This window comes from Maniola hyperantus, chromosome 9, assembly GCF_902806685.2.
Source record: "Maniola hyperantus chromosome 9, iAphHyp1.2, whole genome shotgun sequence".
NCBI classification, from domain to species: Eukaryota; Metazoa; Arthropoda; class Insecta; order Lepidoptera; family Nymphalidae; genus Maniola; species Maniola hyperantus.
The window spans coordinates 3,411,571-3,435,183 of record NC_048544.1 but is presented as its reverse complement, the minus strand read 5'-3'; the positions used below and the strand labels follow the sequence as shown (position 1 = coordinate 3,435,183).

Sequence of the window (23,613 nt, the reverse complement as noted above, 5' to 3'; positions counted from 1 at the left end):
GACATGATTCGATGTACATTACTTTCTGCAGCGTACTGTACTTTTAATTCGCAAATATTCATCAAGTAATCTAGTGTCATACTTACTTCCGTCCAGCTTCAAAGTGTTCCCTCAGAAAGTCGTTGAAAGGCAACATGTGTTGTTCCTTCGAGAACTCCACGTGGTTAGCGATGTTCTGCAGGATCTTGGACATGAGCATCAGTCCACGTTTTATGTGCGGAGGTATTGGGCGGTTGACTATGCCCATCTCTTGGGGAGACACTATAACGAAACATACACATATACAGTACGATTCAAACTTAAATGCGCCCCTGAAGTTTGCGCACGACGTTGCGCACCACACACATTTTGGGTGTCCGGGGAAGCGGGGAGGGTAACTGCGCACGTGTCGCAACTTCACGCAGACGCATTTAAGTTTGAATCGTACTGTACAGGTGTAACTAGAACGCTAGCAAAAACGAAGACAGGTGATACTACTGATATGATAACACCAAAAAAAACCGCAAAAAATCGTATATTTTGTAAAAATTCACGATATATTGCAAATAAAGCATCTGACTGACGCTAGAGATCAACGAGCTTTGCGTAAGTAGGCCATTCGGAGTCAATGCCACGTCGTAGGAGGGGCATTGACCCAAGTTTTGCACGTTATACATTGCGGGGTTGTAAAATACTAAATCACTAAAACTACAAAATGTGGCAAATGGTTATGGGTATTGGACGGTTTAGGTATAGTATAACAATAACGCTAAGTTCTTGCTAGCGTTCTGGTTACACTCTGTATAGCACATGATCGTAAAAGTGTTTTTTTGGTGGAATGCAAGTTTTGTTTTGGTTTATATTTTAACTTTAAAGGCAAATAAAACTAAAAAGTTGGAATTTAAACTTATTATTAGCCAAGCCAGTAAAAAGCAATTCAACAATACTGAAGTTTTTAAGGTAAAGTCTTACCTATAGCTGGATTAATGTACCGCAAGAACAGAACGGTACCGACTGCACCAACGCTTGTCTGTGGGAACTGCACAAATCTTTTGCTGAGTACCTAAAACCGAAATCTAAATATATAAAAGGAAAAGTGACTGACTGACTGATCTATCAACATACAACTCAAACTACTGGACGGATCGGGCTGAAATTTGGCATGCAGATAGCTAAAAAAAAACATTAATGTCATCTGTCCACCTAGGGGGAGTCTTCCAACGCTGCGCTTCCCGGTTCGAGGTCGCCATTTTAGCACTTTGGGACCCCAACATATATCGGCTTTCACTTCAGCTTCACAATCTGTTGAGCTATGTTAGGTTACTCTGGTTCTCCTATTACCACATTTCTGATTTGATCACGTAAAGAAACTCCAAGCATGGCTGTCTCCATCGCCAGCTCAGAAAGCATTATAAAAGCTAACCTGGTACAAACAGTGGCACATGCTACGTAGCTGCGAAGGGAATTTATCAGCGGAGTTGACAATGCGGTCGAAAACCTCCCTCGTAAGGTCCCGAAGGTTGTTCCGGTTTATTTCTATGTCTTGGCCAGGATCCAATCTAAAATGAAAGTTAATCGTATACTCGTATAATCGTATAACTTAGGTATTATGAAACGGTCTTAAAAAATTACGATAAACCATAATATGCTGAACTAGAGCAATCCCAACATTAGAAAGTAGTCGAAAAGCTGTTCTAAGTTGACAAAGGTTGATATCGGTACCAAATTTCCGAACATATTCTTAAAAAAATTTACTTGACAAGGTTCCTGGTCATAAACTTTCAATTTAACTGTTAGATATTCAATATATACTAAGCGCGATAATAGTAATAAAAAGCGCGGTTTTATTTTTATTTTGTTCCGAAAAAGTTTTACATTTGACGGCGAAACAGAAAGGAGCACATCTATCGAAACATTTCAAGTTTTAAAGCACGATTTTTTTTTATTTACAAAAAAAATTGAAAAATTGAAGAATTAGTGTAGAACTAGATATATTATATGTGCATTTTAAAAATTGTTTCACTTCATGACTGTTATTCCATCGGAGGTTTGAACCCCTAAACCCCGTTTGCCTATGATCGTAACTCACCTTGCAGGATCAACTTCGAAGCTCAAATTGGGATTACAATCGGCTTGATCCAACAGCGCACTGATCAAGGGTTCTAACAAATTGTGTAGATATCCATAACCATATATTTTGAAGCAGAACGCCATAATTTTGCTGCCCAAAGAGTTTCCTCGAAAGAGCGTCTGCATACAGTCTGATACCTATGTACAAGAAATCATTTTTAAGTATCAAGTTTTATCTTGCAAGACTTCAGCTTTCTTCTCCCAATTTATTCAATGGAATTTAGGTCAGCGCGCTCCAACCTAGACCTTATTATTGCTGTTTCTTCTCCCAATTTATTCAATGGAATTTAGGTCAGCGCGCTCCAACCTAGACCTTATTATTGCTGTTTCTCAGGCATGATTGTCGTCAAACGCAAGCCTACTTTCAATAAAAAAAAGTAATAGTAACCTCAATGAACACTTACCGCACACACTTCAACTTCTCGGTAGAAAATATTCCATAGCAGCGGAGCGAGTAAATGCTTAGCGTCGAACAGGGAAACCAGCACTCGAGCTAATTCGTCCATCTGAGCGGATCCCACCACGTGAGCTAGCGCCATGGCTATGGGCAACTCACCCTGGGAACGAAGTGACTTTAGATTATGGGCTAAATAATAGAAATTTTTCCAAATTTTGGTCAATACTATGGAAAAGACGATGTCCTAGACAGATTGAGACATGATTGGCATTGCAATTGAGTCACTGTACAAATGAAATCTAAATATATAAAAGGATTGACTGACTGACTGATCTATCAACGCACAGATCAAACTATGGACGGATATGGCTGAAATTTGGCATGCAGTTAGCTATTATGACGTAGGCATCCGCTAAGAAAGGATTTTTGAAAATTCAATCCCTAAGGAGGTGAAATAGGGATTCGAAAATAGTGTAGTCTACGCGGACGAAGTCGCAAGCTTAAGCTTGTATTCTCTAAAATATTTTAGTTCCACAGTCTACACTAAACAGGTCTCACGGCACAATCAGACTTTTCTACTTTATGACAAAACTGGTCTATCTATTCGTCACTCACCTTATCAGATATCATGGTGACAAGCTGCACGAGCTGCTCGAATCGGTCAGCTAGCACAGTTTCGGCCAGAGTATCAAACTCCGTACCCTGCTGCAGTATCTTGGTAAGCACCTCCATAAACGCGGCGCGGGTTTGCAGGTCGCGGTGGTATCCTAAATCTATTCACAAATGGGAATTGTTGATAAAATAATTATCGCATTTCTAAAACCTATTTCAAGATAGAGGTATTACAAGTTCATTTCCGGTTTAATAACGCAGATCGATATTAGAGATACGATAGATACGTTAAAAGATATAATTATTTAATTATAGTAGCTCAGCTCAGTTTAGAATCAAAAGTAGACCCTGAAATATGTAACATACTAGGACAAAGAAATGTTCGTCCAAATTCAGTACAAAGGGTTCTGAGGTACTGCAATCTCAAGGAATACTAAAAGTTTCCATAGGTTCAGGAATTCAGGTGTCAGGAGTAACAACAGTTTAGAACAGTTGTTAATTTAGAGAAATTGGCGTGCCTACCAAAATTATCACGTTAAATACATGCAGGTGAACTTGACGAAACTGTCATGACACCTTAGGTGGAAATCTATTAAGCGTACTTCGACTTCGCTCATGGTTTAAAACGAGTCAGCGTAATGTGTCTGACATAAATCTAAAAGCCGATTATATAAATCTCAAGTCTCAGCCTTAGAATTTGATTTCAGAACCCCAAAAATAACAATTTTTTATTTTTTATTTTATTTTGTTTATTTGAAAGTAATCAACAGCGTAAATACATAATAATTATTTAAATTTAAATCTAGGTATAACAGAAGGCCAAAAGAGATTACTTAAAATTATAATTAAACTATTTTAACAGAATAGAGTTAGAATAAATGTAGGTATATACAATAATAAAATAAAATTACAACAGTGTGTGTATGATTGTATGTGTGTGTGTATGCGTGTGTGAGTGTGTGCTTATGAGTATGTGTGAGCGTGTGTGCATGTGTGTGTGTGTGTAAATGGGAGTGTATGATTGCATGCATATTTAGATGTTAGCTACTTTTTTTTTGTTTTACGATGATAGTTTCTTAATTCCTTTTTAAATTTATTGTTTGATAGGTAAAATAAGTCAAACTCAGCGAACTGATTGTTATAAGTACGTACCAAGCGTGGAATTATAGAATTTCGCGCATAATTTGAGTTAGATTTGGGAACATTTAGAAGGCGCGTGTGACGCGTTCTTGAAGGTTGAGCATTAAATGAAAAGGCTGAGAGTAAGCTAGGACAATCGATTGAGCCGGTTAAAATTGCTTGCAGTAACAACATATCACATTGTTCCCTTCTATGTTCCAGTGAGCCGATACCGTAGTGAGTACACGCTTCCTCATAACTATTAAATTTTTAAAGTCTTTAAAAGCTAAGTATTTAAGAAACTGCCTCTGTATGGTTTCAAGCCTATGGGCATATATTATGTATTGAGGCGACCAGATATTACACGCATATTCTAGAATACTCCGGACATACGCGAAGTAAAGTGTTTTTATGCATTCCACATTACTAAAAGTACGGGTTACCCGTTTGATGAAACCCAATTGTTTGTAAGCTCTATTTACTACCTTATCAATATGGACATCCATTGAAAGTTTAGTGTTTAGATAGGATCAAATACAAAGGCTTTTTTGAATACGTAACCAATATACAATGAACCAAAAGCTTAATTTGCTATAATCCGCCGAAACACTTGATTGTTTCAGTGGATTATAGCAAATTAAGCTTTTGGTTCATTGTATATCATGGACTTCCGCAAAGTAACGCCTGCTTCTATACAACATTTAGAATACGGAACCCACAAATTAGCACAGCAAAATGCTACTTACCAATACTGTGCATCAATCCAGAGTCGATGTTGGCAGAGAGCAAGTTAGACATCGCCTGTATCGTGGCATTTCTCAACGTCTCCAGACGGCCCGGCCCTTCTGTTAGTTCCACCTCGTTGCAGTCGTTGAGGAGATTCATGAATAGGGTGAAATATCTGAAAAACAGGGACTACTTTAGCCGCAAAAGCTAAAACATAATATTTAGTACATTTATTGCAGTAATTCCTTCTAAATTGTTCCTTTTGGATAGTAAGTTTTTGACAAAAGTCAGTTTGGTAGTCCTTTACAACCGATTAAACTATCACCTAACTGAGAGAACCGAGGATTTAAATTGACGAAGAAAAGCGTAAGGGTCAGGCAAGAAAAGATTCTTCTAACAACTCCTGCGTGAATCAGATGAGATAAAGTTTTGGTTTTGAAAATAGGAATCTTAGAAACAAAAATCATTTCCAACAAAAATTCTTCAGGCGAAAGCGGTTTAAAGTGCTTAACTAGACTTGTTCCAGTCAAATTGTAATAAGGGATAATGACCAAACTTACTTAAGAAACAGTTGACTCTTCGCCTCCATAAGGTCTCCTCTATCAGATTCCTCCGGCTGTAAAGGCAGGCCTCTGAGCAGAGCGGCCACGGCCTCCATACAAGCCTGGTCCAGCTCCCTGGATACATAATGTCTGATCACAATATTGTGAATTGCTACGAGCTAGTAAAACACAAATGATTTCGTCTGTTTTAGGACCAGTTGCATATCAAGCAGTTAAAGGTACGTTATTGTTACCATTAAATTTTGAACGGTAATAAAAGTAAAATGGGTTGCACAAGTCAGGATTTTGAGAACTTTGATTTTAAGATCATTTCGTGATTTAACGACGTATTATATTGTAGAAAACGGGTACATACCACGATTAATTTGATGATTTTTACCTGCCGATATTCCGACTCAGTTGCATGAGTCATGGTCACGACGGGACCACGCTTACTTTAAACATTCCATCAGCCAAACCAAAGCTGCTGGCGAGCAGGATTCTCCAATGTTGTAAGCAGTTATTTAAAGAGCGAAAGTTGATCTTGTCTGCACATTTTAGTAGTAGGAATTTTCGTGAAAGAGAATCTGTATTTTTGTAAATCCATATAATTTCAATCGACGCGCGACCGCAGCGCGGGTGTAGCACTGCACTTTACGGCAAATTTGAAGATGAGTTGCACGTTAAACTAGCTAGTTCTACCTGGTAATGGAGGAAGCATCCGCCCGCAGCGGCGGCGCGATCTGATGCGACGTGCCCAGCACCCAATCCGTCACGTATTCCACTAGTTTGTTGCGGAATTTCATTTCCTAGGGGACAAATTAATATAATGAAAAACACTGGTCTGCTAATTATGATTACAATATAACTAATACCCGTGCTTAGATCACATACACTACACCTTTTTATTCTACTTCAATACATACAGTATTGGAAAAATTGGGACTGTTCAAGTTTTAAATTTGCGCGATGTGGATATGTCGTGTTTAGCACAGGCTTTTAGAAATATATATATATATTTATATATATATATATATTTTAAAGAATATTAGCCATGTTAAATGGCTAATATTCCCCTTTCCTCTCCAATTAAGCGTCAGGCTTGTGCTAGGAGTAGGTACGACAATAGTGCAACGGGCGGGGTTTGAACCGTCGACCTTTCGGTTTTCAGTCCACTCCTATACCGGTTGAGCTATTGAGGCTTGAATTATATAATTTATTTGTTTTAAGGCATTTAAATAGTACAAGAGCAAGAAATATGATGTCACACTCCTTTCCGACAAAAACTTTGAGCAAAGAAGAGCACTTTGATCTTCATTATCTCATTGGAATGTTGCTAACGTTTTTTTCGAGGGTATGTGTAAAATTTTGTACAATAAATTCTATAATAAGCAAAACCAGATTAATACTATACCTGTCTAAAAGCTAGATCATCGCGTCTTCTCATCATAGCATCGACGACTTGGCACAGTTTCGTCTTTATTTGAACCGACAGCACTGTCATATCCAAATGCCGGACGTACCTATAACAAATTAATATTAATACATAAAACTCATAATACAGAAAACAAAGTTTTCAACAAGAAATTTTTAAACTAATGTAGCGCCCTCTTGTGGCCTATTATTTTCAAAATATTTAGGAAATTAAACTGAGATGATATTATGTATGTAATGCAAAATAATAGCAGTAGTTTTTAAGAAACAAACATAGAAACCGTCTCAACTTATATACAGTCTCATTTATAAGTTTCATCGTAAGCAAAAATCCACGTAGTCGAATTATGCAAAATTAAATAAGTAAAAACATACATCTAAATACAGCGATTAATTAAATTTTCATGACTTAGCTTACGCACTCCTCCGATTTGAGTCCGTGAAAACACGAATATAAAAAACTCGGACCAAACTCCGGATTTGAATCCGAGATATTCTCACGGATGACGAAACGTATTTTCATGGATTCGGATCGGATCGGATCGGAAATCTAGATTTAGAACCTACCGTACGATAGCCAGCATGAGTCCCTCAATAGACGTTGTGCTGAGATGCTCGCACGGTTGCTCGTTGTTCTTGTTGTCCAAAATGCTTTTCATTATGAAAATCGTATGCTCCACGAATTGGGTGTTTAAGTCGGTTAACATTACCTACGAATAAGGAAAGATTTTTATTAAATACTAGCTGCCCCGGCGAACTTCGTACCGCCTAAGAGTCGATTCTTTTTCAGGCAAATTTTTAAATTTTTCGCTCTGTAAGAACCATCCTCGTACTTCAAGGAATATTATAAAAAAAAAATTAGTGAAATTGGTTCTGCTGTTCTCGAGATTTGCGATCAGCAACACATTCAGCGATTCATTTGTATATATAGACTAGCTTGGGCCCGCGACTTCGTCCGCGTGGACTACACAAATTTCGAACCCCTAATTCTACCCCTTTAGAGGTTGAATTTTCAAAATTCTTTCCTAACGCATGTCTACTTCATACGTGCATGCCAAACACGTAGATTACGTAAGTATATTACCTGTTGCTGTTGATCGAAAAACTTGTCGACAATAGCCTTAATCTGGTCAAACAGTATGGGGTAGAGGGCTGGCGACATTTCGTTCCCCACCAATTCCTTCACATGGGTTTGTATTTGAGCTCCAAAGCGTTCATTGCTGCATAAAAGGAGTCTAAGGAGTTGGCCAATGAATCTACAAACATATGAATAATATACTTCCTAGCGGATACCCAGCGTGTGCTACTACGCTAAAAAAATGTGCCTAATGCATTGTTTTAGTGGTTTAAAACCATCTTCGCATTAATGCCTTTCTAATGAAACCGGTTTGGAGCACATCGGTTGGATGGTTTCAAAGTATATAATAGAATAAAATAGACATAAGTAGCAAACTTTTTTTTACGTTTTTAGGGTTCCGTACCTACCTACCGAAAAACGGAACCCTTATAGGATCACTTCGTCGTCTATCTGTCTGTCTGTCTATCGTGTCTGTCAAGAAACCTAGAGGGTACTTCCCGTTGACCTAGAATCTAATCTAGGTCAACGGGAATCTGTCTAATTCGGTAATCTAGGATCTGTGGTTTGATCCCGGGCACGCTTTTAACTTTTCGGAGTTATATGCGTTTTAAGCAATTAAGTATCACTTGCCGAATGAAGGGAAACATCGTAAGGAAACCTGTATGCCTGGGAGTTCCCCATTATGTTTTCAAAAGTGTGTGAAGGCTGCCAATACGCACTTGGCCAACGTGGTAAACTATGGCAAAACTCCTCACATTCTGAGGGGAGACCTGGTAATGGGTAGGTGATGATGAATTGGCTTTAAGAACCAAACTCTCGTTAGCATAAAGCAGTAAAAAGTTTTTTAAATCGACTTACTGAGTGACTGGACAATATTGCACTTCTTGTGTACTGTTAGCAAGGACGTTATACTTTTTCGCATCTATAATGAAAAAATAACAATTAGATTCACGGGTTTTGAGCACATTAAAATAAATACAGGGTGTAACCAGAACGCTAGCAAAAACTTAACGTTATTGTTATACTACCTAAACACAAACAATCCAATACCAATAACCATTTGCATCATTTTCAAATCTCGGATCAATGCCCTCCGAGTGGCCTACTTACGCAACGTTCGTTGACCTCTAGCACCAATCAGATGTTTTATTTGCTATATGGTGAACTTTTACAAAATGTAAGATTTTTTCGCGGTTTTTTTGTGGTATCATATCAGTAATCATCAGTACTATCACCTGTCTTCGTATTTGCTAGAGCTTTGCTTACACCCTGTATAATGCGTAAATTTTGAGAAAAAACTCGCCATATTGCTCTATATGTCAACTGTCATGTCAAAAGTACGATTTAGTACGGTAAGCCGGTGCACGATTACAGTAAAATGACAGCTATAATGTCACGATCGCAATCGCAATATGAATACCATTAGATTAGTTTTTAACACGTTGGTGGACAGTACAAGTTAAGAATTTCTTCCTAAATGACACTTCTTATTCTCATACATTGCCTATGGGCGTAGTGGCAATGCGGTTGTATGTACAATGTTGTTGAGTGACAGAACGCATATAGGCGTCGCCTGAAGGATAGTAGTCCTTGTCGGACCCGTATTCCCCATCATCAGCATATGGATCTTCACTAGATTCCGGAGTTTCAACTTCATTGAACAATTCTAACAACCGTTTTTGTTCCCTTTCGTACGGATCTCCAGGCGCCATCTGTAGATAAATTCATTATTGTTTCAATACCAAAAAACTGCATTCAAAACAAGCAACTACTAATATTAGAAGCACAATTACCTTATACGTAAGTTACATGAATTGAATTTGAATGTTTCGATAAATAAAAACACAAAAATACGTTGATAACTTACCACTCGAACCGTTATTTGCGCGCGAAAGTATGAGGTGACACTAATCCTCCCGCCGACGCGCACTACGTGACTAAATGTATGAAAACACGACGCCCACGAGCGTACTGTGCGGGGAGAGGGGTACCGGAATTCTGTCAATGCGTGTGTAACTTGACATGTTGTAGAACTGTGTACGATGACAGTAGGAAAGCCGCATTACTTTTGCGGTGACACTACAACATGTTCTTCCTTGTAAAAGTATTGAAAATCAAGCGCCCTCAGACGTACTGCCGTGACACGAGTAATAACTATGACGTCTACAGGCGTTCTGTCGTATCATTATTTACTATCTGAACGTCCGTGGACGTTACTGTCCATCAATGTGTTAAGTTAAGTTAAGCTAGTAATAAGTACTAGCATAGGTCAAATAATTGTTTTTGTACTAACACACAATATGCCTGAAATAAAAGTTTATTATTTATTTTTTACTATATACGCTTGACATACCATGGGTGAGTATTTGTGTCCACACCGGTGTAGGCTTTCTCTGAAGGCACACGCCTCCAAGAGCGCAAAGAAACGATGTTATATTTGCCCACTCCTGGATTTGTATCTGAAATTATGGCAAATGTTGTAAACTCTTATTTTCACCTAAAATAGAAAATGGATAAGACAATATTTCAACGAATTCCGAAGTAAAGTAAGAAACTTTATCGTCCCTAAATACCAAACTTCAAGCGTCTAATTCATATTGGAGAAAAATGTAATCCACTTCTCAGGGAGATTGTAGGTGCAAGAGATTTTTTTTAAAGATTTTTTGCCTAATGTCGGGATGGCCTAATGGTGAACATAGTGTGCTGGGGCATCTGGGGTTCGTCACATTTCAATATTGAACATGATGTTGTTGTGGTTCTTATTTTTCCTATTTCCCTGGTAATTTTATGGTCAAGGTATGGGTACGGTGAGGTCTTGAGGTACTCGACGGGCAGACGAAATATTGCAGGAACAGCGTGCGTAAGTATCCCGTAAGTATTATATGATGCTCCCATAGTACCCCCTTGCAAGCGAAGCGTACTACTCACGGCCGCTTCGTGTGACGTAGGGGCTAGGTGCAGGCGCTGGTTTCGGCGAGTTTGTTCCTATTGTATACTTCGGATGCTCCCATAATGTGAACTGACCTCAAAATCATGTTCGGTACTAGTGTGATGGGACACGCGTCGTTTGGCGGCGGCGCGGTGTAAGGGCTCTGGAGGCTCGTCCGGCCCGCCTAGTCCTTTGGGGTATTTCTGCAGTAGCTTGCATATCGAGTCCCTATTTAAAACGTTTTTCAGTACATAATTTGGATTGGTAATAAAAACATCATGCATCTATTATTATAAACCAAACTAGCAACTTCAGTGGTCAAAAACTCGCTTTTGTTGGTTTGGCCTTCGAATAAGATCTCTAAACAAATCTGACGATTACTAGCCAAGGGCTAAGAACAACGGAATTTCAGTTGTAAACTCATCGATAAACTATACATTTTCACGGAGTTTCTTGGTGGTTTTCTCGATAGGGCATTTTAAACTAGATATGTAGTTTTTCACGATTCACTTGACTTTTCGATTTTTGTTATGTTACCTTAAATAAATAAATAATTGCTTTTTTACCATAATCCATGACTTACCAACATCGAAAAGTCTCTTCCCATACTGGTTGCACGCCATTAACGCAGTGCTCAATCTTTCTTAGCAAAGCCATTATGCGCTTTTGGAGTCCAGCGGAACCTTACGGATAAGATAAGACAGGTCAATCTACTGTAAATGCCTATATTCCTAAACTAGCTGATTTTTAAAATCCCGCGGGAACTCTTTGATTTTTCGGGATTGTTGTCGTTGCTTGGTACCTACAATATGAATTCACTATGAATACTTCCTGAATCTTGATAACCCAGGCGGGCAGTAACCCTGCAGCATCAGGATTAAGGAGTTGAATCCAGAATTTTTTATGTGACCACGACGTAAACTTTTTTTGTTGATTTAAAAAAAATATTTGCAAATCGGTCCAGAAACCTCGAAAAAATCGATGTAGAAAAAAGAACCACCTCCTTTTTGACAGTCGGTTAAAAACCGATAACCTTGAAATATTTACGGAACAATCTTTAAAATATCCCCTTTCTAACAAAAAAAGAATGAATGAAATCGGACTACGCGTTAATGAATTACAACTCAGTATACATTTTAACTTTCGTCCCCTCTCCTACGGGAACCATGCTGAATTTAGGGATAAAAAGTATCCTATATTCTTCCTCATAGTATGACCTCAAATCGTACCAAGTTTCATTGGAATCCATTCAGTAGTTTCAGCGTGATGCGCGGCCGTGATACAGACAGACAGACAGACAGACAGACAGACAAAAATGAAAAAAATTACAGTTTTGGGTTCAGTATCGATTATAGATTGCCCTCGAAAAAATTTTTTCAAAATATCTTCAATGTACAGAATTTGACCTGTTACAGTTTTATTATAAGTATTGATGATTGATCTTGATTGATGATTGATTACTTTGACATCTGGATCACTTACTGTGAATATTTTTATAGAAACAACCCCTGCCCATATCCTGACTGGCTGCTTGTAAAAAATTAAAACAGTTAAAAATAATTAATATACTGTCGATTATTTATCGTTGCACTGAAATAAACAATACACAGTTAAAGCCATAAACTCCGGATGTGTGACTATTAAGTAGGAATACACTAAATATATAAATTATTCTCTTTAATAATGAATTCTAGTCCCATATACTACAGTTATACAAATATCACTTCATTTTATTACTACAATCCAAGACCCTATTAAGATTTTAACAAAATTATTATGACAGTCAACAATAACAAGGGGGTAACATCGTGCTAAGGGGGTACGCACAACAGACGGAAACGTTTAAGTGTCTACTCACAAGCAAGAAGAAGAAGAAAAAGGGAACAGGTTTCTTTATCGTAACTAAACGAAGGATGTCCGCTCCGTATGTCACGTAGTGAAATATCCATGGCAGCGCTCACTTGCAACCACTAGCACCTAAACCTCTAGGGTCAACTAATAACATCATCATGGTAAGTGGAAGGTCGTTCCGAAATTTCTAAAGTGTTTTTCGTGTGGACTGCAGAACGGCTAAAACATGTCCCATATGTAGTAAAAAGACTGCAATCTTCTATATTAAAAGGAAAAGGTGACTGACTGACTGACTGACTGAATGACTGACTGACTGACTGACTGACTGATCTATCAACGCACAGCTCAAACTACTGGACGGATCGGGCTGAAATTTGGCATGCAGATAGCTATTATGACGTAGGCATCCGCTAAGAAAGGATTTTTGAAAATTCAACTCCTAAGGGGGTGAAATAGAGTTTTGAAATTTTGTAGTCCACGCGGACGAAGTCGCGAGCATAAGCTAGTATGAGATATGTAGTAAAGCATTTCCGGCTATAAATTCAAAAAAACTCATAAGTCAGAGTTTCGACGTCGGCCGCAACTGAGCGCTGCCATGGAAATTTCACTACGTGACACGTGTCTGAAGCTCCAGGAAATCAGAAATGTCACTCACCGGTGGTGAGAACGGTGGAGGTATGAGCGATCTCCTGAAAGACCGCGTAGTTTGGTAGAAGGCAGTGCGCGGACAAATCGTCCGAACCGCAACGGATGTCTGCCTCTTGACACAGTAGAGCGAAACACGACATCGCCACTAGCACCGCTTCAGTGTCGATAGACCACAGACACATGAAGAACACCACCTGAGTTATACAAAATCACAACACTAGAGCAGAATAAATCAGACGTTTTCTTTGTAGTAAATTTTTATAAAAAAATAACCTTTTCTCTGTAGTAAATCTAAGTATATAAAACGAAAAGGTGACTGACTGACTGATCTATCAACGCACAGCTCAAACTGCTGGACAGATCGGGCTGAGATTTGGCATGCAGATCTTAAGGATTTTTGAAAATTCAACTTTAAGGGGGTAAAAAAGGGGTTTAAAATTTGTGTAGTCCACGCGGACGGAGTCATATTTTTGGTGGAAAAGGATGCAATGAGCGAAACTAGAACAATCTTTTATTTTTATTTAATGTAAGAAGGCGGAAAGGAAACACCTATTTTTACTAAGACATCTCTACCAGGGACCCCCAGTATTAATCTTACCTCCAATTTAATATGCGCTTGCTTGCATATGGGTATCTGTGAGCCGACATTTGCGTACTCTTTATGCTTCGCAAGATATTCGTTCCTACAAGTCAACACGTCTCGTAGCCATCTCAATACTTCCCTATAGTTGTTTATTTGACGTTGAATTAATTTCTGACTTATGTTATACAGGACTTGAGAACTGAAAAAAAATTCAAATCGGTTCAGAAATCTCGGTGAAATCGGTGTACGTATCAAAAATATTGGTACATTTATGCGTATTACTTCGTACATAAGTATGAGACCTAGGTAGATGACATACTTACTAAAACGTTCCTGAAATTACGACAGTGAAAAAAATTATTAAAATAGGTCCAGGGGTTTTTGAGATAATCGGTAATATACATAAATAAATAAATACGTATGGATTGAATACATGACCTTTTTTGAAGTCGCTATAGGGTAACTTAAATAAATAGGGTAACGAAATAGGGTAACTTTTGTATAACAAGAGTAACAAAACTCGGTATAAATCTGTCCAGAAACCTCGAAAAAATCAGTGTACATACATTAAAAAAACGGACTGAATTGGGAAACGCCTCCTATTTGCAAGTCGGTTTAAAATCACAACACATGATTAATCAAAAAAATGGTTCTACAAAAATTGGAGTAATTATAATTTTTGCTGATTTAATCCCATTTTTAATAGTATTTACAGTTTACGTCATCTTTGTAAGACAAAGAGCCGAGGGGTTACGAGGGGCCTATTTAATTAAGATCCTATAATCTTCTACCTTAGTCCTTACCTGATATCCCAGAAAGTGTTCAAAGGTGCTTCAGGGTTCCACATATGGACTCTATCAGGTCTGTGCAAGGCTAGTAACGCATCCATGGCTTCTTGAGATATTTCCCCCATGCCAGTATGGTGCACTAGGGAGACTAGGCCGTTTATTAGTTCAGTGGTTGAGGATTGAATCTCTAGGCCGGGACGGCCTGGATTCTATAGACAAAAGTCTATATTATTTCCAATGTTCAATAAAATAGGATAGAATAGAATTTATTTTTATCCAAATAAACTTTCACAAGTGCTTTTAAATCGTCAAAATAATTTATCAATCAAACTATTATCGGTCCTAATTTTTTTAAAATAAAAATGGCGAGAAAACAAGCAGGCGGGTGACCTGATGTTAGGAACCACCAAATATTTGCTGTACAATCACTACCCATAATATTATAAATGCGAAAGTGTATTTGTTGTTTGTTTGTTGGTTTGTCCTTCAATCACACGCAAGGAAGAAACAGATCGACGTGATTTTTTGTAAGGATTTGTTGGAAAAAGGAGGGATTTATAAAATCCTTAATTCTCAAGGTAGTCGCGGTTATAAGCTAAATATATAAAAGGAAAAGGTGACTGACTGACTGATCTATCAACGCACAGCTCAAACTTCTGGACGGATCGGGCTGAAATTTGGCATTATGACGTAGGCATCCACCAGAAAGGATTTTTGAAAATTCAACCCCTAAGGGAGTGAAATAGGGGTTTGAAATTTGTATAGTCCACGCGGACGAAGTCGCGAGCATAAGCTAGTTGAAAAAAAATCAAAAAAGCATGTGGATTGAGTAGGAAATGTTAATTATTTACTTACACTCAACATTAGCATAGGATCGGCGTGTATCAGCTTGACAAGCAACATAAGTAGATGCCTATACGCCGGCATTTCCTCAGATTTGTTGAATTTCGACTGCACCTCTTTGGATTTGAGAGACAGTGATATCATACGTAAGGGTGTGTGAACTATGTAGCCCTGCAAGTAAAGTAATGGCACCGATTCTAAGCACAACCTAATTTTAGAGTATTCGCACCCTCTTCTTACTATTGTAATATGAAAAGGACAGAAGCAGTTTGACATTTCTAAATTTAATTTTTAGATGGTAAAACCCGTGGTTTTAGCACGCACTCGCGAACCTACTGTTTAAATTTCTATTGTGCACTAAAATTTAGAGTCTTTAAATGTGAAAGTCATGTTCCGTTCCTTTGTTAGCATTAGTAAAAAGAAAAGGATGCAGATACTCTAAATTTAGTTTAGAGAGAGACTAGAGAATCGGGGCCATTGTCGATATCTTGTTTCTAAGGGTGCGTTCACAGTGAAGCGAAGCGGAATCAGATTATTGAGAGATGACGTGATAAATCTTCTAAGGGCCGGCGCAGATCTAGTGAGGCGCAGTGGCAATTTTCACTGCCAAACCATTGTTGACTTTGCCAATGTTGAAATAATAATTAAAATCAATTGACACAATTACGAATCGGACGTTCTTTTTATTGCAGTTCATTTGATTTTCGATATTATTTCAGCATTGGCAAAGCCGATAACGATTTGGCAGTGAAATGGTCTGCGCTGCGCCTCACCTGATTTACGTCGGCCCACAAAATGGTCTTTGAGATAAATAAACTTTTATTTATTTATCTATGGGGCATAGTTAAACTATGTATGTCCAAAAATTTCAGTTACCTCATCCTTCACAAAATAGCAATTTATAACAAATAGAAAAGTATAGAGACTTTTTTATTACATAATTGGTTTAATTTTGTGCGTCCTCTTACCTGTGTTGCCTTATTCAAGGTGTCAGTGAACATGGCCCTTAATTCTGCAGCCCTTGGATACAGGAGTTCTATTTGTGGCCACCATGGCAATCGGGGCTGTTTTATTATCCTAAAAGAAATGAAAACATGTGAAGGCTGTGCGTAAATCTGTCATTTAGGATGGAAGGAAAAGAGACGGAAATTTTCTGTCCCTTTCGCGTCCGTACTAAACCACAGATTTAACTTCACTAAGGCCTCTGGACAAATCATGCATTTAAGGAAAAACAGCGAAAAAGTATAGTTAAGTATTATATCTGTATATATAAAAAGAAAAGCTGACTGACTGATTGACTGATCTATCAATGTACAGCTCAAACTAGTTGATCGGGCTGAAATTTGGCATGCAGATAGCTATTATGACGTAGACATCCGCTAAGAAAGAATTTTTGAAAATTCAATCCCTAAAGGGTTAAATAGAGGTTTGGAATTTATGTAGTACACGCGGACGAAGTCGCAGGCATAAGCTAGTCGAATATTATTTTATAAATACCTGAGCAGAGAGTTAACGATGATGTAGTGGTAGGAAATGTGTGTGTTGAGATTCAGGCAGGTCTTCAGCGCGTCGTTGGAGTGCGGCATTATTCGGAACAGAGACACGAAGCAGTCGCTCAGGAGGTCGAGCTCCGAATAGCCGGGGTTTAGGGCTCCACGGGCGTACGGTTTGTTCGGATTGAACAACAGACCCTGAGAAACGTCTTAATAGAATACAAAGTACCCTTATTATAAATGTGAAAGTGTGTTTGTTTGTTGGTTTGTCCTTCAATCACGTCGCAACGGTGCCACGAATTGACGTGATTTTTTGCGTGGGTATAGATAAAGACCTGGAGAGTGACATAGGTTACTTTTTATTCCGGAAAATCAAAGAGTTCCCACGGGATTCCTGATTCCACGCGGACGAAGGCGCGGGCATCAGCTAGTAGAATATATTTTTATTCAAGTAAACTTTTACAAGTGCTTTTGAATCGTCAACTAGTTTAATTTACCACTTGTTTGGAATGCCGTTCCTGGAAAATGCGGCGTTAAAGGGTTTCCAAAAGTGGAAGAAGTCTACTTGAATTCTGTCCAAATCATAACAGGAAACTTCTTATTTTAACCATAACATGGTTTGGATAATAATCAATGGTACTGATTCTGAGCACAACTAATTTTTAGAGTAGGCGCATCCTCTTCTTACTAATGTAATATGAAAAGGACAGACACAGTTTGACAGTTTTAAATTTAATTTTTAGATGTTAAAACCCGTGATTTTAGCGCACAGTCGCGAGCCTAATGTTTAAATTTGTAGCGTGCACTAAAATTTAGAGTCTTTAAATGTGAAAGTCATGTTCCGTTCCTTTTTTAGCATTAGTAAAAAGAAAAAGATGCAGATACTCTAAATTTAGTTTAGAGAGAGACTAGAGAATCGGGGCCATTGGCACCGATTCCGTTGTCTTTCTCTAAACTAAATTTAGAGTATCTGCATACTTTTTATTTTTAACAATGCTAAAAAATGACAGAACATGAACTTTACATTTAAAGACGCACAATACAAATTTAAACGGTAGGTTCGCGAGTGCGTGCTAAAATCACAGGTTTTACCATCTAAAAATTAAATTTAGAAATGTCAAACTGCTTCTGTCCTTTTCATATTACAATAGTAAGAAGAGGGTGCGAATACTCTAAAATTAGGTTGTGCTTAGAATCGGTGCCAATGTTTACCTTAAGGTCGTTGATGACACATTTGACCAGCACAAAGGTGACGTTGCCCGAGTCGGCAATGTTGAGATAAGTGGAGGCCTTGCACAACTTCACACATGTCACTATAGCTGCTTCTGTCATTTGCTTTGAGTTGTTGTGGGGACCTGACGAAGTAGTCAGATAAGATTGATAAATAGACCGGCTGTAGGTATATTATCAGAAATTGTTTGTCAGAAAACTTTATTGCGCTCTCGCTCCGCGAATATCAGAAGCGTACGTGCGAAATGTATATGAGCAAGGTCTTTTGGCGCACGTCAGAATTTTTTCTGACTGACTATCAGTACATCAGTACCAGTGGCGTGCAGGTCATAGAGGCATATATGCACTGCTTACCCCAGTTGTAATATCTCAATGCATAATTTTCATTATGACCTGCAAGTAAACAGGTTCCTACCTAACTAATGCCTACCCTGGCTTCAAACCCTGTGCACGCCACTGATCAGTACCCTTATTATAAATGCGAAAGTGTTTGTTTGGTGGTTTGTTGGTTTGTCCTTCAATCAAGTCGCCACGGATCGACGTCATTTTTTGCATGGGTATATTTAAAGACCTGGAGAGTGACATATGCTACTTTTTATTCCGGAAAATCAAAGAGTTCCCGCGGGATTTTTAAAAATCTAAATCCACGCGTACGAATTCGCGGGCATCAGCTAGTTTCTTATAATATGCAGCCAGCCTTAATGACATTTATCTAAATATATAAAAGGAAAAGGTGACTGACTGACTGACTGACTGACTGACCGACTGACTGACTGATTGATCTATCAACGCACAGCTCAAACTACTGGACGGATCAGGCTGAAATTTGGCATGCAGATGGCTATTATGACGTAGGCATCCGATAAGAAAATATTTTTGAAATTTCAACCCCTAAGGGGTGAAATAGGGGTTTGAAGTTTGTGTAGTCCACGCGGACGAAGTCGCGAGCATAAGCTAGTAGTATAATATGACTAGTATTACTTACTCAGACCCCGCTTGACGGAATCAATGAAATGTTTTTTCTTTGTGTGTCGCGGACTGCAAGGAGCACCGCTATCCGCGTTTACTATTTCTTCTAGAACTTTCTGCAAAAGAAATTGAAAAAATGTGACATGTGTAATACCTGTTGGTTAATATAATATTTTTTATTTGTTGATAAATAAGGGTAGTATAGTACATGATACGCTACAGCTTGAGACGGCAATCGGGGAGGGAACACCCCGTACACCCGCACAGTCCCCGCGCTAACTGTACGCTAACGCGCGGGTGACGTGCGGGTGTGCGGGGCGTCCCCCCACCTCAAACCCCGATTGCCATCTCGACCTGTCGCGGACTATAGCTGTTTCAATCGGAACGGTATCTTAGAACGTGTTGGCATAAAGGCAAAGTGCTATAGAGAAAACTCCGTTAGCGCGATTGAGGATCTATAGCGAGAGTTCGAAGATCCTGTGGCGACATCTAGTGTGTGTTGTATGTTACTTCATCGCAAAGTGTGACAGCGTCATCTAGTGCTGTATATGGAGACCGTCATAATAGTAAGGTATATTATAATGTTTATAATGTAATTATAATGTAAGGTATATAATTATAATGTATATAATGTATATATATATAATGTATATAATGTATATAAATATATAATGTACATAATTATAATATAATTATAATGTATATTATAATGTAAGGTATATTATAATGGTTATTTTAAGTTGTCTTACCGGGTTCAAAACCAGTAACATAATCTGTAGGGGCCACATAGCAACTCTTGACTTTTTGTTATCAGAAAAGCTATCCTGTAAAATATCGAATAAAGTATCACAGCATTTGCTGAGTTCATCGTTAGGCCGACTTTGTACTTCTGCAAATTCCTGAAAACAAATAAGGATAAATTATTGAGTTTAATTTATAAAAACTTCTTAGAATCACAAGCTCACAAAAGGCTTAGATTTTTGTTTGTTTGTTTTGCTATCTTAAATATTACCTAATATATAGTTATACATATTTATAAATGGTCAAGTTAGGAATCTAAATATATAAAAGGAAAAGGTGACTGACTGATATATCAATGCACAGCTCAAACTACTTGACGGATCAAGCTGAAAAGCATGTAGATAGCTATTATGACGTAGGCACACGCTAAGAAAGGATTTTTGAAAATTCAACCCCTAAGGGGGTGAAATAGGGGTTTGAAATTCGTGTGACGAAGTCGCGAGCATAAGCTAGTCTAAATATATAAAAGGAAAAGGTGACTGACTGACTGATCTATCAACGCACAGCTCAAACTACTGGTCGGGTTGGGCTGAAATTTGGCATGCAGATAGCTATTACGACGTAGGCATCCGCTAAGAATTTTTGAAAATTCAATCTCTAAGGGGGTATAGGGGTTTGAAATTTGTGTGGTCTACGCGGACGAAGCCGCGAGCATAAGCTAGTGATTTTATATGAGAAATGTAATACTTAACAAGTTTTTTGCTACATTTGCCATGAAATAGGTATGTGCTCATGACTGTATATGGCATTTGAAAAAATATTAAGTACCTGGGGATATGTGTCCATCCAATTCCATACAGCTTTTTCGAGGGACACCACAAGCACTATATGCGCAGATTTCCTTAACAATTTAAATTTTTGTATAGATTCTGAAATTCAGACCAAAGTTTTGAATTTTGTGCTATTCGGATATCTCTAAACTAAATTGATAAATCTAAAAAAAACAGTCAAGTGCGAGTTTGACTCGTAAACGTTACTACTGGTAATAGCACCTACTCGGCATTATTTGCATCTTCAATACAACAAGTAGGTTACATTGTGCATATCTCATGGGCCTCATAAAAGAGCTCAGTCCCTCAGCAAGCCATTGATAGAGCTATGCTTGGAGTCACTCTGTGTGATCAAATCAGAAATGAGATCTGTAGAATAACCAGTATAACGAGTGGCGAAGCTGAAGTGGCAATGGGCAGTTCAGATAGTTCGAGAAATCGATAGATGTTGGGGTTCCAAGTTGCTGGAATGGCGACCTCGCACCGAAAAGCGCAGCGTTGGAAGACCCCCCACAATGTAAACGGACGACATCAGGCGAATCGCAGGAAGCCGCTAAATTAAAGCGGCGCAAGACCGTGGCGTGTGGAAGCCCCAACAAGAGAGCTATGTCCAGTAGTGGACGTCTATCGGTCGCTGATGATGAGTTTAAAGCAACAGCAATTTCTACTGTCGTCATTTGCATTTAAACGGCGCGATTGATGCGGCTGGCTCGTGCATGCCCATTTTGTGTACAAAAAAAAATTAAGTCAATTGTATGGGGGATGTTCGTGTAGATGTTTTTACCTGTGAGTAGCCGTATAAGCCTCAAAATATCCACATTAATGTGTTGTATCAACTCTATATCTGTATAGTCGGGGTTTTCCTCGGAGCTAGATGCAAGTTCCTATAACAAGGCGTTACGTTATTACGGGCCAGTTGCATATCAGCCGGTTAACGTTACGTCATAGTTCATGGTTACCGTTAAACTTTGAAAATGGTAACTCGATAGATTAAAATAGTGATTCGATAGGTTAAAATAGTGCCTAATTCAATAGTTTAAAATAGTCATTTGATAGGTTAAAATAGCATTTCTGTATGTTAAAATAGCAATTTGCTAGGTTAAATATGCAATTCTATAGGTTAAATATAGCAATTCGATAGGTTAAAAAATAGTAATTCAAAAGGTTAAATAAAATAGTAATACCTGTAACCGTGCACTGATTCTGTTGAATACTGCATTGAAGAAGTTGAGACTAAGGGCAAAAAGCACTTTACTGGCCAACTGACGCAGGAGGGTGTTGTTCAAGTTGGTTTCATTACGGAGATCTGCATCAAAATTGTAATTATTAGAAAAGAAAGAAAAAAAGCTTATTTCTTAAACTGTGCCACTAGACATGTGTCCGCTATAGCTTAACTTAACTGAAAACCGCTGCCGTGCCTATAGCGTACCATAGCGTTATTGTCGTAGCTAGCAACGGTTTTCAGTTATCATCTATGACGAACCACCTGACAACGCAACACTGCCAACTGGCAACTGACAATGCATTGTTTGGTTTTTGGGTAACTAGAAACGCAATAATTATGCCTTCTCTTTCTTTCTTTCACTGAAAGCTGAGAAGGAGCGGTTATTGGCTACCGGCTTAGTAACTAAGAACTTGGTAAACCAAAGCCGACCTTATCTCTATTACGCTAAGGCTTAACTGTACAAGTACTTGTCCATTACACTTTGATCTATCATTCTAAATACAGTTAGCCTTAGAGTAATAGAGATAAGGTCCTCTTTGGTTTATCAATCTTTATGAAATGTTTTTGGTTAACTGGACTGTGGCAAACTATTCGTGCAGGCGTCCACTATAGTTTGACCTATGTCAATGATCAAATTAAACTTTACTGCTATGAACTTAAGGTTGTGATTACTTCACGATATTCATGAAAGTAAAATTGGTTTTACTTTAGTGAATATGCGCGCGCTAGCTATACAGACGGTATTGATACGGCAGCTAGCTTAGTTACTACTACGGAAACCGCTGCGCGTTGCGCATATTAAATTAGTTGAAACACAACTCTGATACCGATATTCGGCAACGGTTAACAATATCGGTATTGAAACTAAGTAACTGTTGATTAGCCGTTGCCGTAACTAGCCAATAACGCCCATCTTTATGTGCCACACATCTCATCTTATAACTACGAGTTAGTTTTCCTGGCACTTCCCTCACTTGAGCCTCAAACAGAAGACGCAAAATAAAATAAGGTAATAAGGTATACAGTTGTATGGCAGGCGGTTAAAGTTACGTCACGGTTACCGTTAAATTTTTAGCACCACTAAAAAGCAAAATAGGGTGTACACTACAGATGCACTAAGGAAGGATTCTGTCATAAATCAAAATTTATTTATTTCATGTAGCACAACTAGTGTCTCTTAGGGACTAGTTATAACAGGCGCCCGAGGCGCGCGCTTAGTGTGTACAATATTTGTATCAATCCAAAATAATGTGGATGATGACTACATCAAAAATAAATTATTTCTTAGTAATTATTAAATAGAGGGTCTTCCGAAATGCGTACAATCTACATTTGCTGCTAGTTTTAAGTTTGTTAACCATTTTAAACGAACGATTCAACTAAAAAAGTATGTCAAATTACGTCAAATGTTTATGACGTAATTTGACGTACGATGTGTGTATTTATCTGTGAATTTCATAGAAGCT

General features: G+C 38.3%; 1 protein-coding gene across 11 annotated transcripts in view; it reads right to left on the bottom strand.

The window, feature by feature from the left end:
- Positions 1–23,613, bottom strand: part of Nf1 (neurofibromin 1) — a 58,180-nt gene that overhangs the window by 32,802 nt on the left and 1,765 nt on the right. For 4 of the 11 annotated variants that reach the window (XM_069500967.1, XM_069500968.1, XM_069500973.1 and 1 more), the window contains exons 4-32: positions 22,107–22,228; positions 21,707–21,806; positions 20,921–21,021; positions 20,101–20,250; positions 19,368–19,467; positions 18,365–18,507; positions 17,157–17,350; positions 16,628–16,736; positions 15,672–15,830; positions 14,832–15,025; positions 14,044–14,227; positions 13,453–13,639; positions 12,429–12,476; positions 11,530–11,629; positions 11,042–11,174; positions 10,371–10,476; positions 8,876–8,939; positions 8,024–8,195; positions 7,507–7,649; positions 6,920–7,028; positions 6,208–6,314; positions 5,524–5,655; positions 4,984–5,138; positions 3,122–3,279; positions 2,514–2,666; positions 2,069–2,247; positions 1,403–1,538; positions 952–1,042; positions 87–261 (exon numbers count right to left, since the gene is read on the bottom strand). In XM_069500967.1, the coding sequence (XP_069357068.1) occupies positions 87–261; positions 952–1,042; positions 1,403–1,538; positions 2,069–2,247; positions 2,514–2,666; positions 3,122–3,279; positions 4,984–5,138; positions 5,524–5,655; positions 6,208–6,314; positions 6,920–7,028; positions 7,507–7,649; positions 8,024–8,195; positions 8,876–8,939; positions 10,371–10,476; positions 11,042–11,174; positions 11,530–11,629; positions 12,429–12,476; positions 13,453–13,639; positions 14,044–14,227; positions 14,832–15,025; positions 15,672–15,830; positions 16,628–16,736; positions 17,157–17,350; positions 18,365–18,507; positions 19,368–19,467; positions 20,101–20,250; positions 20,921–21,021; positions 21,707–21,806; positions 22,107–22,228 (3,904 nt within the window). The remainder of the gene's footprint in view (positions 1–86; positions 262–951; positions 1,043–1,402; positions 1,539–2,068; positions 2,248–2,513; positions 2,667–3,121; positions 3,280–4,983; positions 5,139–5,523; positions 5,656–6,207; positions 6,315–6,919; positions 7,029–7,506; positions 7,650–8,023; positions 8,196–8,875; positions 8,940–10,370; positions 10,477–11,041; positions 11,175–11,529; positions 11,630–12,428; positions 12,477–13,452; positions 13,640–14,043; positions 14,228–14,831; positions 15,026–15,671; positions 15,831–16,627; positions 16,737–17,156; positions 17,351–18,364; positions 18,508–19,367; positions 19,468–20,100; positions 20,251–20,920; positions 21,022–21,706; positions 21,807–22,106; positions 22,229–23,613) is intronic. The other 7 variants (XM_069500972.1, XM_069500975.1, XM_069500977.1 and 4 more) reach the window with 4 other exon arrangements.